Here is a 16,361-nt window from a genome sequence, read left to right as displayed (position 1 = left end):
GTGTTGGGTACGTATAAACACAGAATCTGATGCTTATTACGTGTTTCTAAACCGTCAGGAAAGGGGAGTGCAGCATTGTGTTGGGAAGAGAGGAACCTAACTGCTGAAGTTTTCAAATTAGATTTCCGTTTTGTTCTTGGTTAATACACGACTTCAGCTGTTCAACAGTTCATGGTCTGTTTTCTTTTTTTCTTCTACCAGTGATTCATTATTTCAATATGGATACAGGTCCCACTGGTCAGACGAGTACCAGGAAGCTTTTATTCCAAACCCACGCTGTTGTAAGGCAGCAGAATGTGGCTTGCTACCATCATAATTTTGTTAGAATAATCAGGGGCCACCATGGAAAAAGAAAAACATTATCTGAATGGCAGCATATGTTCTTCAGAACAGGAGAACTATTTGTCACACACATTTCCATGAATAGGAGGCTCTGTCATAATACCTGTTACCAATTCACCTAATTAATGACCCAATCAGGTGTTTTAGGGCATCCAGTAAAACGCACCCATCTTTTTTTTAAGACATGCTGCTTGCATAAAACTCAATAATATATTTACAAAACTCAATCCTTTGCACTCTGTGTAATTGAACTAAATGTCTTAAATCAAATCATCACATTTTCTTTTATGTATTTTGCATTTCATCCCAACCTTTTTTTTGAACGAGGGGTTTATCAGCATGACGTCACAGCTATGCTTGCACGATTATTTTTTTTGTGAATTAGAAGCTTGCAATACTTAATGGGGAACTTTTCTAAGTTAGAAGCGAATAGCAATGGTTCATTCGGCATTTAAATACCATTTTGCGTACATTTTCCAGTAATTATATTTCTCTTTTATTTTACAGTATAGTTCACAAATATAATTTCCATGTTTCACTGAGCTCTTAAACCGAAAACCGAGCTATACGCCTCGGATTTTAGCTTCAGAGCAGCGATTCATTCACACATTTGCCATTAGCCTCACGCTAGCACGTCGCTGCCAGCCCAGATCTCTGGTGGCTAAAGATTAGCTCACCAAGTCAAACAATCTCCGCGAGCGCTGTCGTTGCAGTTTAAGCGACACTTTAAAGGAGATTTAAATCTGATTAAAACCTCCTACCATCTCCGGAATGAAGCAACAGGTACGAGCCGAAGCAAGGGACGGGGATTGTTGAGGAAGCTTTATATTTGTCCGTGTTTTTTAAAGCACCAGCGTGTGACGCGGCAGTGTGGGGCTGGCTCTTTCCTCCACTCTGCCTGCACTCACAAACGGATATGATAACCCAGCGCTGAATGCTCCGGAGCAGCGACACCAGTCAGCTCTCTGACCATGGCGGAAGAGGGCGACGGGAGGATTCGGATTTTACAGAGTCTTCGGGGCAAAATATGTGAGTATGACCGGCGAGTCTGTGTTTTCTGTCACTGGGATGGGGATGGGGATGGGGATGGGGAGGGGTTCGGCAGAACGGGCGAGAGGGGAAGCCGGAGGGGCGCGGCGTGCCATCAACAGTCCGCCGAGTGCGGAGGCAGAGTCCGCCACTCGTCCGTCCGTCTGCTGGCTGGTGCCTACCGCCGAGGTAGCCTAGCCTAGCATGCTAGCAGCAGCAGCTACTAACTATCTTGTGAATGATTTCATTCATAGAGCGCGGCTGTTCAGACGAGCTGTGTGTTTTTATGCGGGTTGAAGAAATGAAAATGTTTTCAAAATGGGGGCATTAAGAATAAAATAAAAAATAAAAAGCTAAGGCAACGATGGTGGCAAAATAGGCTAGCTACTTCCAGCCTTTCTGTCCATCGTAACTAACCGTTCAGTTATAGCACTGCAGGCATCTGATGGTCAGGTAACACGGCGACCGTTCGTTACGTCGTAATAACAATCGTTATAACAACCTGTAACCCCCCTCCGTACGAGTGTAATTCATTGATAAAGATAGACTTATTTAAGTTTCCACTTTTTTTTTATTGAAATTCTTGTTAATTGGAAAAGTAAAAATTTAAAAATACATAAAATTTCCAATCATTTAAAGATGCCTCTCCAGTATATGGGATGTGTGTGTGTATATATATATATATATAAAGTTTTTGTTATTTAGAAATATTTAAAATAAAGCAGTGTAAATTCAGTTAGACATGTCTTACTCATGGAATGAGAACAGAGTGAACCAAAGTCCAACTTGTAACCATGGATATAGAAATAATAAAACCAACTTTATCAATGAATAGCGAGCGGCATCACTTGGTTGCCATTTGGAGAAAGTTTGATGAAAAATCACCAAGAAATTTCTGAGTTATTCTCCAAAAAGGAAACCGGATGATCTTCCTTCTCATTTAACATAATTAGAGAATATTATATCAGATTTAATAGTTTAAATTCGGCTTCTCAAATGTCTTATGAGATACTTAGTTTATATTAAGTCTTTGGTTCTCGTGCTTCACATTAGGATGCTGAATGATTGGCAGCAGGGCAGATGCCTTCGGTTAAGTCTCTCAGCACTTATTATCTTTCAGCAGGTCTCGGAATCCATTTTGCTCTCCAAGACATTTATCAAGAAACATTAAAACACAATTATCATGTCACTTTAATTAGTCAGTTATTAAGTTCATGATTGATGTATACAGCGTCTTGCCTTCAGCAGTAAAATATACAAGTAAATGTTGTAACCCCCCCCTCTTCCCAAGTGTAATTATTTGATTATTAGTCATGCACCTAACCAGAGTTCAGATTGCAGCTTTAAAGTAAAATGCTCATTCTCAGGTGAGGCTGGTCCAGGACACCCGTTTCAAGGTTTTCCCCGTTTTCAAATGTTGATATAAAATATTTATACACTTAAATGATGGATAGCGTGATGTTACTTGCCGTACCAGAATTTTTCTGAATTTTGACACGCGTCTTTAAGTCTAACACGCATTTCTTGCTGCAAGTGAGGCGCCTACGCTTGGATGCACAATAGGAAGGCAGCCGTTTCACTACTATGAATTAATGAGACAACATTAAGCAGAACAAAATAGAGGAACCATAATGACATGTAACTCCCTTTGCAGTGTTACGAAACTCCATTCTTCCTGGTTCACACTTTGCCCCTTTCCTTTAGCCTACATCAGTCGAGGTGGCTTTCTACGGAGACGTGTTCTTATATCAGTTTAAAATTATCATTAATTAATGGTCGTTTATTTGCTTTGTTGTTCAAATTAAGTCAATAAAAAAAAAAGTAACTTTCTCATCATTCTTGAGAATCACCTTTTTATATTATCTGGTGACGGACAGGCGTTTGTGTTGCACGGAAACATTTGCTCGCATTCAGGGTCTGCTTACGATTTGAAGCAAGTCGAATGCGGTGCGTCATGAAGGTGTTTGTCATTTGTGAATCAGCGCTGAACCGTCGCCACTGGTTCTGCTGAGGAAGTCGGTGTTTCATGTTCTTAAAACCACATCGGAGCCTCAAGTCTGCTTGAGCTACATCCGCTCTGCAACTTACCCCGCCGTACTGTATGGAAAGAACCCTTGCCCTAGTATGGACGTGAGGTTGTGTGTAAAAACATATTAAATGTATTATTGCAATCACATGTGCTTATTTTTGATTTATTAAATATAAATACAGTTTGTTGCCAGTTGTATAACACCTGCTTTTTTTGAGCACTGTTTGCACATTTTTGATTAACAGCAGGATATTTGGTAAATCGCTTTTCAGACGTGTCAAACTTTAGGAGAGACACTTTAATTTACTTTGCATCAAGCTGTAATTTATATTTGCAAATGTGGACTGGAAACGGTTGCAGATATATTTGTAAAAAAGTAGTAGAAACAAAGAGTAGAAAGGGGGGAGAAGATCAGCGGGTGGCTGTCGTGTTTATGAACTTTACCTGCTTCACATGCGTCTGCAGAACCAAATGTGTCTTTGCTGGCCTGGACGTTGCTAACAGTTGTAGATAATTGTAGTGATTTTTTTTTTTTCATTAAGAAGAAATATAAAATAATCAGCAATATTATTTGTGTTAACCTTGAGAAGAAAGTTACTGTTTCCCTAAACATTATGAATTGATACTTGAATGCTGATAATGATGTTGATTTCTCTGTGCTGCAGGTGAAGCTAAGAACCTGGGGCCGGTTTCAGGTCCAAACCGACAAAGGGATCTCTGCACCTTTTGCACCATAAGTCTGGATCAGGAGGAGGTGTTCCGCACCAAGGTGTTTGATAAAAGCGTCAGGTAAGCAGCTTCGAGTACTTCGCTCACATTTCTATAAACCACATTTTCTTACTGTCTTGTTTCCTGTTGATTCATTCACCTTGCATAACATTTCATACTCTAATTACAAAGTTACACAGGACATGGTTTAAAAAATATATATAAATAGTGGTGGATGTTTAAACACTTGGTGGCAGCGACTATTTGTTTTCAATATTGATATTACTGTATATAGATTTAATATTTAATTAAACTCTAATATCTTTGAATATAGTTCTGCAGAAAATATTGTTTTGTCATTATTGATTAGTCTGACCATTATTTTCATGATTTAATCATTCCACCCTGGAATTAATTTTCTGTTAGTTTGTGTCTTGAGTCTACATTTGAGCCAGGTACCGTTTTAAGCAAGGAAAGATTTAGTGATTCAGAATGAAATTAGCACAAATGTTATTTTTTAAACCGCTACACGTTCACAAACGAGTCCGAGAAATGTGTGGGAGATGGACACCGGGAAGCATTTCAGGTTTCTATCTCCATCTGGCTGTAAACATGGGCCTGTCTTCTTCAGGTATTTCACAACATTTTTTTTTTAACTCCTGGATTGGGTGTCGTTCGAAATAATTCTACAGTCTCTGAGGAAGTGTGTCCTCCCACGCTTTCCCCTGTCTTTATCTCTGTGTCACTCTCAACTACCAGAAACTCTGTTTTGCACATCTTAATGATCGCTCGCTTTCGGCCCACTGTGAGGTTTGTTTTTATGGTGCTTGACTCGCGCCTGCTGCATGGACCCTGCTTCGAGTGGGTTAAAAGCTGCATGGACACTCTAAATGCAGCTAATACCTTAGCTGATAAGGTAGATGTGTTCAACACAGCTGGCATTCTCACTTTATTTTAGATGTTCGGACGACAACAGGAGGGAAGGGAGTACAGTGGGTATTGGAGCGTGTACATAACGAGGAGGTTATAGTGCATAAGTCCATACAATGGTGAGGAAGGTGTGTGGGCGTCCTCTAGATGTGTTGCCCAAACTCTGTGCTAAGGCTTAAGAGATTTCACCACCCAAGAAGCGTCAATAACAGATTCAAGGGGCTGTAGAGCCTGTTGCTTTCAATATTAGTAGTGAATATGGATTGAGCGATGCTTGCTTTTCCAGATCCTGTTTGAATTTTTTGGAATAGGGAAAATGGAACGAATAGAAACGGTGTGGTGACTCATAAAGTCTAGTAATGTTTGACAGGGAAACTACCTGAGTGGAACAGAAGTGGTGAATAATGCCGGCCGCAAATAATTACTCACAAACTTGAGGTGACTTGTCAGAAAATGTTTTTAGTTTTTCTTGAACTCTCGCAGCACGGCTGTGCCGTATGTTTGGACCGGGTGGTCCATCTGCAGGTAACATGTACTTTACACTGAGGGGGTGCTTAACCAACAGTTGGCCGTGTCAGATGACCCTATCTAGCTCACAGGCTTGGTCTTGACTCTTGAGGCAGATCAGTTGTGCTGTTGGCAGGGGCAGGTGACACAAATGCCCGAGTACTCGGTGTTGTGCCAGCTCCCAGAGGGCAGTCGGCCCTGTGCTGAACAGAAGAAATAATCCCCAGACGGTGTTATAGAACATGTTCCGCCCATGACTGGATGGGGTTCCTGCTGCAATCAAAAGACAGGTTAGGCGACAGGCGTGCGTTTGTGCGTTGGATTTGCAGTGGACCAGCTGTTTTGCGCCTGCATGACTGTTAATCCGATTATTTTTTGTGATATTGATGTACATTTCAACAAAGCAAATGTATGCGAGAATTACTTGATGATCAAACTGATCAAAGGTTTGACAAAAAAAATTATTGGCATGCTAAACACATCTAAATAAATGACTTTGTAAATGTTTAACAGGTTCCTTAAAAAAATCAATAGTACCAAAGCAATCTGTTAACCTGTAGTCTGTCACCACAACATGAATCTGCTGTATCAATACTGTTTATTAATCCTCTGACTCACGCTGGTGGCCTGTCCTCCTTCATCTGTCCATTCTTAAAATATCTCCTTTCACCAATTTAAAAGCCTTCCCTTTTTTTTTCATTATATTTTTCAGATATTTTTTGTGTGCGTTTTTATATTTTGACATTTAATTAGGCAAGGACAAAAGAGTCTCTTCACAGATAATCAATTACATGGAAAGGAAGTGAGAGGTTGAATGGTTTTGGGTGGCAAACGCAACCCTTCATGTGATTAATGAAAGTCCTGACAATACTTTATCATGTAATACATTCCTAGCTTCTGCTCTGCGTCCACACAGTCCAGGTTCATACAGTGAATTTGTCTGGAATAAAGCATCTGATCTAATTGAAATGTCTTCCTTCTTCCCAGCCCTTTCTATGGAGAGGACTTCTACTTTGAGATCCCTCGTCTGTTTCAGTGTTTGTCTTTCTATGTTTATGCCAAAAGCGTCTTTCAAAGGGAACTACCTGTGGGTAAGTTGAATCGCATGTGTGCACACGCACCGGTAGAACAAACTGTAGTTCAATGAATGTTTCTGTGTTCGTATTTACCAGGCAAGGTATCAATCCGGAAGGAAGAGCTGTGTAAATACAGCGGGAAGGAGCACTGGTTCAGCCTTCATCCAGTGGATCCAAACTCAGAAGTTCAGGTAGTTTCATGTCATTGTTTCCAGAATTAGGCATGCAATCGACTAGAAGGTGGATTTCCTGTGGCGACCGCTGACGGGACAAGCCGAAAGATGTCATTAAGAGAAATATTTCTGAGATTTGATGACTTTTTTAGCAAGAATCCTATGCAAAGCAACCGTTTTGGATTTGAGACACAGAAATGTACACTGTGAAAAAAACCGAACTGAACCGCTTTTTTTTTTTTTTCAGTGTAGCGGCTAGCACAGCTGTTAGCAACATTTGAATGGAACCAAACCCCAGAAATCTGCAGTCAAATATCATACTTCAAAACTCTGGATAAGATTCTGAGAGTCACCGGTTGACTTTGATGTCGTATTTTATATCGCTGCAGCGGAACTGCTCCTTTCTTGTGATCATGTGAAAGGTGGACCGTAAACTACCTACGTTCAACAAGCTCGTACGTCAACCTTCACTCGTTCTGACAGCGTGAAAACGGTCCTAGATTCGGTAGTTTTCTTCCCTTTGACGGGGGAAGCTACCGCTTCTGTGCGGCTATAGCTAATGCGTTCGCTCCAGCTGCCATTAGCCCACGCCAAACTATTCTGGGCATGTGCTGTTACGCTGCTTCACTCACAAGTAGACACTTTCAGCTGCAAAGTTACATCCGTCAGTGATGCAGGTGCTGCTGCCAGCCTCTCGGGTTTAGCGTTCGCTCAAACAGAGGTTTGTGTCGGCAGCCTGGGAGCAGTGGCGACTCGTATTCCAGCAAATAAGGACAAACAACAAACGATTTATTTTTTATAGAATATTCTTAATCCATAGGTCGCTTGCTATTCAAGCATCGCTCTCCGATGTTGTCGGCTCATTTGGATCACTTCAGCATAGTCGGGGTGTTATTGGCTTAAAGCCCTACCAGAAAGAAGTACTTGCCATCTGAGCCAAGTGCAGAATTGCAGAGACGGAGTGCACGTGTGTGGGCGTTTTATTTATCTCTCTCTCTCTCTCTCTCTCTCGCTCGCTCGCTCTGTGTGACACTTCCTAAGGCGAGACCAGCGGCCTTCACCGCATCCGACCTTGTAAAGATCCTTTTGAGTCATGACAATATTTTCAGCTGGCGGCTGCATTCAGCTAGAACGGCACGGAGCGTGAGATCGAGCCGGCCCGTTGGTCCAGGCGCTCCGTCTGAAGATTTAAACGCACGCTTCTTGACCGAAATTCCATCGGGAGAAACGTGTCCCAAACAAAATTAAAAATATTTACACTGATGGGGAGATGAAAAGAAGGAAAGGTGTTAAGAATCACAAAGGCATGCGGACGTCTTTCACGACAAACATGCTAGCTTGTGTCTGACATCTCTGACTTCTCACCGGTCGCTGTCCTCGTGTCCAACAGGGTAAGGTTCACCTGGAGATGCGATTGAACGAGGTGATCACAGAGAACGGATCCGTATGTCAGCACCTCCTAGTCCGGTGAGTCCCCCCAGTCGGGTTTGTTCTGGTTGTTTTATGAACTGGGGAAGCTGGCAGGGGGGGTCTGAAAGGTCTGTGTTCACATGGACAGGAAGGGAGAGTCAGACGTGTCGTTACCTAATCTAGTCTCAATAATCAGAAATCAAAGAAAGTACCTGAAAACCACACAGGAGAAAACACTTAACACGCTTTTCGTTCTGGTGTGCACGTTTATCCAATAACGAGGTCAGCTGACCCGACGCCCTATCAAACACGCTCTACCCACTTGCTTGAACATCGTGATACGCCACCGGTGGAAGCTTGAAGACCCGACCGTGTTCATGATTCTGCTGCCGGTTCCGTGTGCTGTTTCTTCATTCATGCTCGGAGGTATGCGGTGGAAGCGATGACGCACGAGCAGGAAGTCTGCGCTCCTCGCACTGCAACCACAGCGTCTTTCTGCTGCCGTCATTCACTGTAAATCTGATCACACCCGATGAATACTGCAGGTATCTAAGCATTCTACGTCACCAGAGATGTGCGGAGCACAACGGGGTGCAGCTGAATGGATGCTATAGGGAATAATAATGTCATGGCGCTGTGGAAGGTGATGCACAAACACCCTGGCATCTGCTCTGCTCTGCTTTGTCCCTGATGGTCTGAATTCATTCTAATTCTCTGGTGGCCCCTGCTTAGCAGCCACATCCTGTTTAGGGTGGCTACACTGCCTGTTTGTTGTCATCTGAAAACAACGGCTGCGAAAAAACAGCGAGGCGCACCAAACATGAGGGCAACGCACCAGTGAGTGCGTGGATCAGGCTTCCCCAACAGGTCGGGTACTAGCTCGCGGAAGGATTCCTGAAACCGATTAAAAGTTAGGGTTTGGGTTAGATATTATATCTGATATTACTTAAAGTCTGATCGCGGTACTGGGAATTTATAGTAATGCTGTCATTGAATTCTCATTAGTAAATCTGAGAACTCATCCACTGGACAAAACTCATAAAATTTCATAGGTTTTTTTTTTTGACAAATAAATGCTATAAAAGTGGAGAACTCGGTTGGAAATCTCCCCATTGTACTTTGCTTCCTTTGCCTTTTGTATTTGTTTCCCTGCATCCTTTTTTCTACAAGTGCTTAATGCAAGCCATTGAAGTCATTTGGGGAAAAGTCAGCCATTTTTACCAAGTAAAGAATAATAAACGTTCAGTTTGTATCTTTCTCGGCGGCCTCCTGCAGCATCATCGAGTGCCAGGGCCTGCCCTTGATCAGCGGCCAGAACTGTGACCCCTATGCCACCGTGTCACTCATTGGACCTGCCAGGTAACTTCGCATGCCACACGTACAACAAAGCACGCTTAAGATTTCCGTACAACAAGGCTAAATCCATTTTTGACCAGCAGGGAAGGTTTTCATTATCCTTTCCATGCGCCGTCTCCTCAGGTCTGACCAGAAGAAGACAAAGGTAAAGAAGAAAACCAGTAACCCTCATTTTGAAGAGACCTTCTTCTTTGAGGTAAACCCTGCAGCGACACACTTTGCTGTCTGCACACGTCACAGGTTACGTTGCTGCTGCATTAAAGACGCACTCACGACTTCGCTAAAGTTGAGGCGCCCCCCCCGTTCGTCCTCAGGTCACGCGCTCCAGCAGCTACTCCAAAAAGTCCCATTTCCAAGTCGAGGAGGAGGACATCGAAAAACTCGAGATCAAGTAAGATGCTTTCTCTCTTTCTGTTGTTTCCCATCCTTTATCGCCGCAGAACAAAGATGATCTCTCTGAAACTTGGATCTGGTGTGTTCTGACTACTGATAGAGAGCTTTGGCTTCTGGTTAAGGATAAGTGTCCCCCCCCCCCCTCACAGTGGACTCGTAGCTCACTGGGTAAGACTAGACAGATTCAAAGGTAAACACTCCTGCATGGCGTTGAGGTTTGGATTTGAGGTGGTTTAATTGACGGGCGTTGTGTCGACTCTTGTGCACCAGGCAGGTAAGCACCACTCGGTCGCAGCTTTGAGTTGGAACGTTTCGTTTTATTTTGCGGTGGCGTGTTTGCCCTGAATGAACACGCGTGATGCTTGTTTTAAGTTCAGTCCCCTCTCTTTGCAGAGTAGATCTGTGGAACAACGAGAATCTGGCTCAGGACGTGTTTCTCGGAGAATCCCGGGTCCCTGTGAAGATACTGCGAAACGACCACATCCACAAAGCCTGGTGAGAACGAGACAGAAAAACAAAACCTTCACTGTCTAATATGAATGCAAATAAATAATAATTCAACAGAAAATGTGACGTCGCAGCTCGTCTGTAGTAGTCGGACCTCAAATATAGAAATCCCAGACGGGAAATCATCAATCTGCTTAGCGCTCTCTTTTCTGTGGCGGTGGGAGATGTGGATCGTTGTGATCACTGAGGATCAACAACCAAAACATTCATCTAGAAATCAGAGAAGCACCCTGGAACTCTGAGACCTGAGCGCGTAGCAGTCCCGCCCCCTGAATATTATCCGCCACAGATCGGATTCTTGGATCGGAAACTTGGATGGAGTCGGGTCCAGTTTTTCTCTCTTCAGGTTCAATCTTAACAAACACTATTTAAAAGACCCAACAAATCTCACACTGCTGCTCCGACTTCTTCTCGATCTTCCATATCTGTCGACAACTTCTCGTGTTCCTTTTTCTATTACGACGATTTGAAAAACTCCTCCCAGGTTTCTCAGCATGCTGCAGTTTCTCCTCTGTGTGTGTGTGTGTGTGTGTGTGGGAGGCTTTCTGCGTGGTGGCAGAACTCCGTGCTCAGTTTCATTTATGATGGGCATTTTGTAAAGCTGAACCGCATCGGACTCGGTTCAGCTTCATGGAATCTACACCGGTGGTCTGTTGGTCCGCGTCTCGGCACCGCTAGTGAAGATCGAGCGGTTTATGGCTGCGTCTTTTCAACGCTGTACTTCAGCTCATATTCACGTGGGGCCTTGCGCCCCCTGTTGGTATCGACACAGACGTGCACTGGTAGAAAAAGGAGCATCGTTCTCTTCTGCTAAATTCAGTTCGATAAAAATTATAAATCCACACAATTTAGTGAAACCTGGGAAAATAATCAGCAATAAATAATAATAATAAAACTGATGGCAAAGGCGTGTGCCTGATTTCTGTAGTGCATACATAACCATGCATTATTATAGCCTTGTTGACCTGCTGCTGTCTTTGATATATTACTGTACACTGACTGGTACATGTGGTCTGTGTGTCTGTCTGCTAATTGTATCATGTTTGGTTGACTTTGTTTTTATTTCTCCTCCCATCGGTTAACCGAGTCCTCCAGTAACACAAGGTCTTCTGTCGGTGTCGTAGGTATCTCCTCCAGCCAAAGGGAAACGGCAGCAAGTCCAAGTCCGACGATTTGGGCTCGCTGCGTTTGAAGCTGACCTACATAGAAGACACAGTGCTGCCATCTTCCTGCTACACACCACTCTGCAACCTGCTGCTCAAATCCCCCGATGTGAAGGTAACGCGGAGCTTCGGGCATGTCGGAGGGAAAACCCGTTAAAAGCGTGCTCGCTTTACGCTCCGTCCTCTCCCTGCCGTCTCCAGCCCATCTCGGCGTCGGCAGCACACATCCTGGGGGACATTTGCCGAGAGCGATACGAAGCTGTGCTGCCCACGGTTCGACTGCTGCTCCACCACAATCGCTTTGTGCCTTTTGTCTCTGCTGTGGCCGCGCTAGAGCTGGACAACACTCAGTGAGTGCTCACTCTGCTAGATGCCTGCGGGCGGCAATGTGTTCAAGCTGAGCGGTTATAATGTCCGGTTTGTGTCGGCGGAACATTCAGGGAGGCTAACACTATATTCCGCGGCAACTCGCTGGCAACGCGCTGCATTGATGACATGATGAAGATTGTGGGGAAGAATTACCTGGCGGTTACCCTGAAGCCTGTAATAGATGAGGTATGAGCGTGCACACACACACACACACACACACATTTCTCTCTGATGCATCAGGTCTGATTTTAAATCTTTGTCCTTTTTAACTTTCCACAGATCTGTGAATCCAACAAGACGTGTGAGATTGACCCCGTTAAACTGAAGGAAGGAGACAACGTGGAGGTCAACAAGGTAAATCCTCTCAGAAATGTGTCCACGGAGAGCTTTACGAACCTTTGCTTTCTTCTCTTCAACAATTGCCAAATGTTTTTGTCACCGCTGCAGGAGAACCTTCAGGGTTACGTCCAGAAAGTGTTTTCGTCCATCACCCAGTCCAGCTCCAGTTGTCCTCCACTTATGTGTGATGTGTTCAGGTCGCTGAGACACTTGGCCTGCAAACGGTTCCCAGGTAAAGCCTGAAGAGGAGAAATCATTGACCTATAACCTTCAGGTTTCATGTTGAGACGCTTTAATGGGTCGAGTCCTTTTTATTTACAGTGACCATCAAATGTAGAATCGGTTGCTCGTGTCTCTCTCTCCAGCTGACCCTCATGTTCAATACTCGGCCGTCAGCAGCTTCGTTTTCCTGCGGTTCTTCGCCGTCGCTGTTCTCTCTCCGCAATCTTTCCAACTCCGTCCTCACCATCCTGTAAGTTTATCCGCCTGGCGCCGCAGCTCAACGTTTAAGGCGTATACCGAAGACTAAAACCTCAGGACGTTATTGTCTTTGTACGTTTTCTCTCACTCTAGGATCCTGAGGTTTCCCGCACGCTCACCCTCATCTCGAAAACAATCCAGACTCTGGGCAGCTGGGGGAGTCTGTCCAAAAAACTGGTAAGGTGAACAGTCGAGATGAGAGCGTCTGATTGGTTGTGATGATGAGGCATGGTTTTTAATGATTAATGATGATTTAATCTGACCATTATAAGGGTTTGTCTACGGGGGAATATTAAATAGTTTACAAAAACTAGAACTGATCTTTTCTGACTGGGTCATAATAAATAAAATGCAAGCCTGTTTTTTTTTCTCTCTTTTTATAGTCTAGTTTCAAAGAAACCTACATGTATGACTTCTTCAAATCGTTCCAAGAAGACAAGTGTATTGAAAAAGTTAAAAAGGTATTTTTCTTGTTTATGTAACGGTCAGCAGAAAGCGTTTATGAATTTCTACGTCGTATAAAATGCCTCGTGTTGATGTCGTCATCGATTCTTGTTTCCAGTTTCTGGATGAGATTTCTTCCAATGTCAGCAAGGAGTCCTGTGGGCTGGAGGACGCAGTGGTTCTCAAGGAGGGGTGAGTGTTTATGAGTCCGTCTTTTAATCCGTTTCATTCTTTGAGTGTTTTCATCTCAGATCAGAACCATCATATTTTAATGTGGTCAAAAGAATGAAATACTATTGCTGTTTTGCGGTTCAATTTTTGAATCTTGTCTGCGTTCTACACAGGGAGGTGCAGAAACGAGGTCAGGGGAGAAGACGTCTCGGCAAGAAAAACTTTAAGAAGAGGTGGCTGAGAGTGACGAGCAGGGAGCTCTCCTACCACAAACACAAAGGTGAAATCTATTTCCATAGAGAAATATGTCATGTTTAAAGTGTGTGCGTGTGTGTGTGTGTGTGAGCGGCTGAGCATATAGGATTAGATGAATGGAATAGGATTGACGTATTTTCTATTGCAGTACCAAACTCATCCACCAGATGGGGTCACGGGAAATATATTTCCAATCATCAATTTATAGGATGGATTTAGTTTCCTAAAATTTAGTTATGTATACAGAATTTGTTTTAAACAGCACAGCCAATAAAGGAGATTCAAGAAAGCCCTAATTTGGGCTTTATGAAGTGACATAAGGAGTCAAGATTTGAGGAAACCATCACTTCAAGGAATGAGGGCGTGTCAAGTAACGAGAGTGCAAAACAAATCAGTTTGAGTATTAAATTAAAATACTAATAATATTGGGGGGAAAAAATACCCGAGGTGCCTTATAATGTTGTATATTATCTAATGTTGCAGCATAAACCAGCAGCTCATGTCTGTTATACGTCCGGCTGTCGCTGTCTAATGTCTTTTTACCACTTGCGCATACCAAACGGTACGACTTCTGTTTTTCAGGGAAAGACGCCCTTTGCGTCATCAATGTCAAAAATATTCAGGCAGTGGAGAAACTGGATGAAAGTGCCTTCAACCGCAAAAACGTAAGCCTGCCCTCGTTCAATTCTTTCTTCTGAAGTTTAACCCCGAGCTGAACTGGGAACTGAAGTAAAGAATGGAAACTCTTTCTTTCTCAGATGTTCCAGGTGGTCGACTCGGAGAAGCCTCTGTACGTGCAAGCGGGAAACTGTGTGGAGGCCAGCGAGTGGTTGGAGGTCCTCGGCCAGGTCAGCCGGTGCAACGAGGGACGCCTGGCCACTTTCCATCCATCCAATCACAGCAGTGGAGCCTGGCAGTGTTGCAAAAGTCCGAGTAGCAGCGCAGCGGGCTGTAAGCCCTGCACGGCGTGAGTCCTCTCCCGTGTCATCAGCACCTACATACCTACGGGCCAATCAGAGGCAGAATAGGGCGGGCATTGAGCAGAGATGAATGAAAACGGAAACCACCTGCGGCGTGAACCAACAAAGCAGGAATACGTCGCCGGCTTCTCTCTCGGTGTTCCGACCTGGACGGCGTCTCATGTTTCTCGTTCCTCCTCTTTCAGCGCCGCTCTGGCCAACCTGCAGCTGGACATCGACTGCGACCGGGAAACGGAGCGGATCTTCTCCCTCCTCTCCTTGAACGATGCCAAGCTCCAGAGCATGGAGGGTCAGTGTTTGTTGGTGGAACGCACTACTTCCTGCTTGCTCGCTCTTGGATCAAAAGGGGGTCTTAATTAACTAGCACCGTAGTTCCAGCACGTTCTCTTAGCCGTGGGTGGACGGCATGACCGTTAACGATCTCTGATGCACAAATACACAACCATGGACACAACCAGAGCGGGCGTAGCCTGACCTTCACGCCGCGCTCCTGTCTCTCCTCCCTGTAGATGCATGTGCCAGCATGGCGGTGTACCAGGGCCCCCAGCGGGAGCAGGAGGAGTACTCCAAGTTCACCATTCACGAACCTAAAGAGACCTTTCAGACGCTCAAGCAGCTCCGGAACATCATGGAGGAGCTTCAGAGGCAGCACAACATCCGGAGCGACACCGTGGCTCAGTACGGCAGCTTGTAAGTCCGGGCCGCTGCTACTGCGTGCGACATTTACGACTGCAATACGTAGATTAGCGCTTACGCTAGCGGAGAGATGCGGCACCAAAGCTTTTATTTTTTTTTGCCCCCTTCTGTTTCAGAGACAACCCCATAGTAGGCAAAACCTCTTAACCAGGGCAGGGAGGTGCCAGCAGGTATCCGTGCACCGCAGAGAACCCGAACCCGGTCCCGAAGGAGCCCAGACCTCCAGACAGCACGAGTCTCGCAGCGGGAAGCAGCACCAGGACTTGAGCTTTTCCAGAATGTTCTCGGGCATTTTCACCGGCCTCCCCTCCTCTTCATCACAGGTCCCCTTAAAAAGACACTTAAGTTCTGTCCTCTCACATCTACAGCTGTGTGGAAAAGGGCACCATTAGAAGGTGCGTGAATAGGCTGCTATTTCCTCTTTTTTTTTTTTATTCACCTGGTTTTATATCGACAGCTGTGACGACGACGCCCTCTCGGCTGTTTAGGGTTCTGCTCCAGCATCAATAATCAAATAGATCAATTGACTTCTATCTATCTGTGCCCCTGTGTCCTTTAGAAGAGGGAACTAAACCCGACCGATCTGCCTTATCTGAGGGAAGTTTCTTTCACGTTAAAATGCCGAGGGATTAATGCAGAAGCACTTTAAATATTTGGAGCATTCCAGATGGATATGAATCGATACGTGGTATCAGCGCTCCCGTTTTACGATCAGTTTCATGATCTGGAGAACAAATGCGTTTCATTACTGTAAAATAACATTTATAGCCTGTAGATTTTAAGATATTTTTTTGACCAAAGAACATTTCTTAGGTTTGACTTGAAATTTTTTGAATAATTTATGTATTTTGAATACAAATGTTTTAAAAATGGATACAAATTCTATATATATGTGTGTGTGTATGTATTTCATGTTCTGCTAACATATTCTTGACTCTTAAGTCACTTGCGGCGAGCGGACGGTGTGTTCCGTTTTGAATCCCGATAGCACATGGTGTGGAGTT

At 44.3% G+C, this 16,361-nt stretch overlaps 1 protein-coding gene across 1 annotated transcript; it reads left to right on the top strand.

Moving 5' to 3' along the window:
• The first annotated feature begins 1,313 nt into the window (after positions 1–1,313).
• On the top strand, positions 1,314–15,504 carry rasa2 (RAS p21 protein activator 2). The gene is made up of 24 exons (XM_068745256.1): positions 1,314–1,371; positions 4,066–4,189; positions 6,533–6,636; positions 6,718–6,812; positions 8,185–8,261; positions 9,480–9,563; positions 9,684–9,756; positions 9,875–9,951; positions 10,347–10,448; positions 11,585–11,738; positions 11,825–11,973; positions 12,064–12,178; positions 12,272–12,346; positions 12,440–12,563; positions 12,697–12,803; positions 12,905–12,988; positions 13,195–13,272; positions 13,374–13,447; positions 13,600–13,706; positions 14,264–14,346; positions 14,440–14,648; positions 14,847–14,950; positions 15,171–15,351; positions 15,474–15,504. Exons 1-24 carry the CDS (start codon positions 1,314–1,316, stop codon positions 15,502–15,504), a joined length of 2,469 nt encoding a protein of 822 aa, XP_068601357.1.
• The last annotated feature ends 857 nt before the right edge of the window (positions 15,505–16,361 follow it).

This window comes from Brachionichthys hirsutus, chromosome 11, assembly GCF_040956055.1.
Source record: "Brachionichthys hirsutus isolate HB-005 chromosome 11, CSIRO-AGI_Bhir_v1, whole genome shotgun sequence".
Taxonomy (NCBI): domain Eukaryota; kingdom Metazoa; phylum Chordata; class Actinopteri; order Lophiiformes; family Brachionichthyidae; genus Brachionichthys; species Brachionichthys hirsutus.
Note: the sequence above shows the minus strand (reverse complement) of the source record. Positions and strands in the feature narration are given on the sequence as shown.

Bases quoted from the DNA above. Each gene is read 5' to 3' on its own strand.
- rasa2 (XM_068745256.1), top strand. From the start codon at position 1,314: ATGGCGGAAGAGGGCGACGGGAGGATTCGGATTTTACAGAGTCTTCGG. The intron at 9,952-10,346 runs GTAAGATGCTTT...CTCTCTTTGCAG, and splicing joins ATCGAAAAACTCGAGATCAA to AGTAGATCTGTGGAACAACG. The intron at 13,448-13,599 runs GTGAGTGTTTAT...CGTTCTACACAG, and splicing joins GCAGTGGTTCTCAAGGAGGG to GGAGGTGCAGAAACGAGGTC.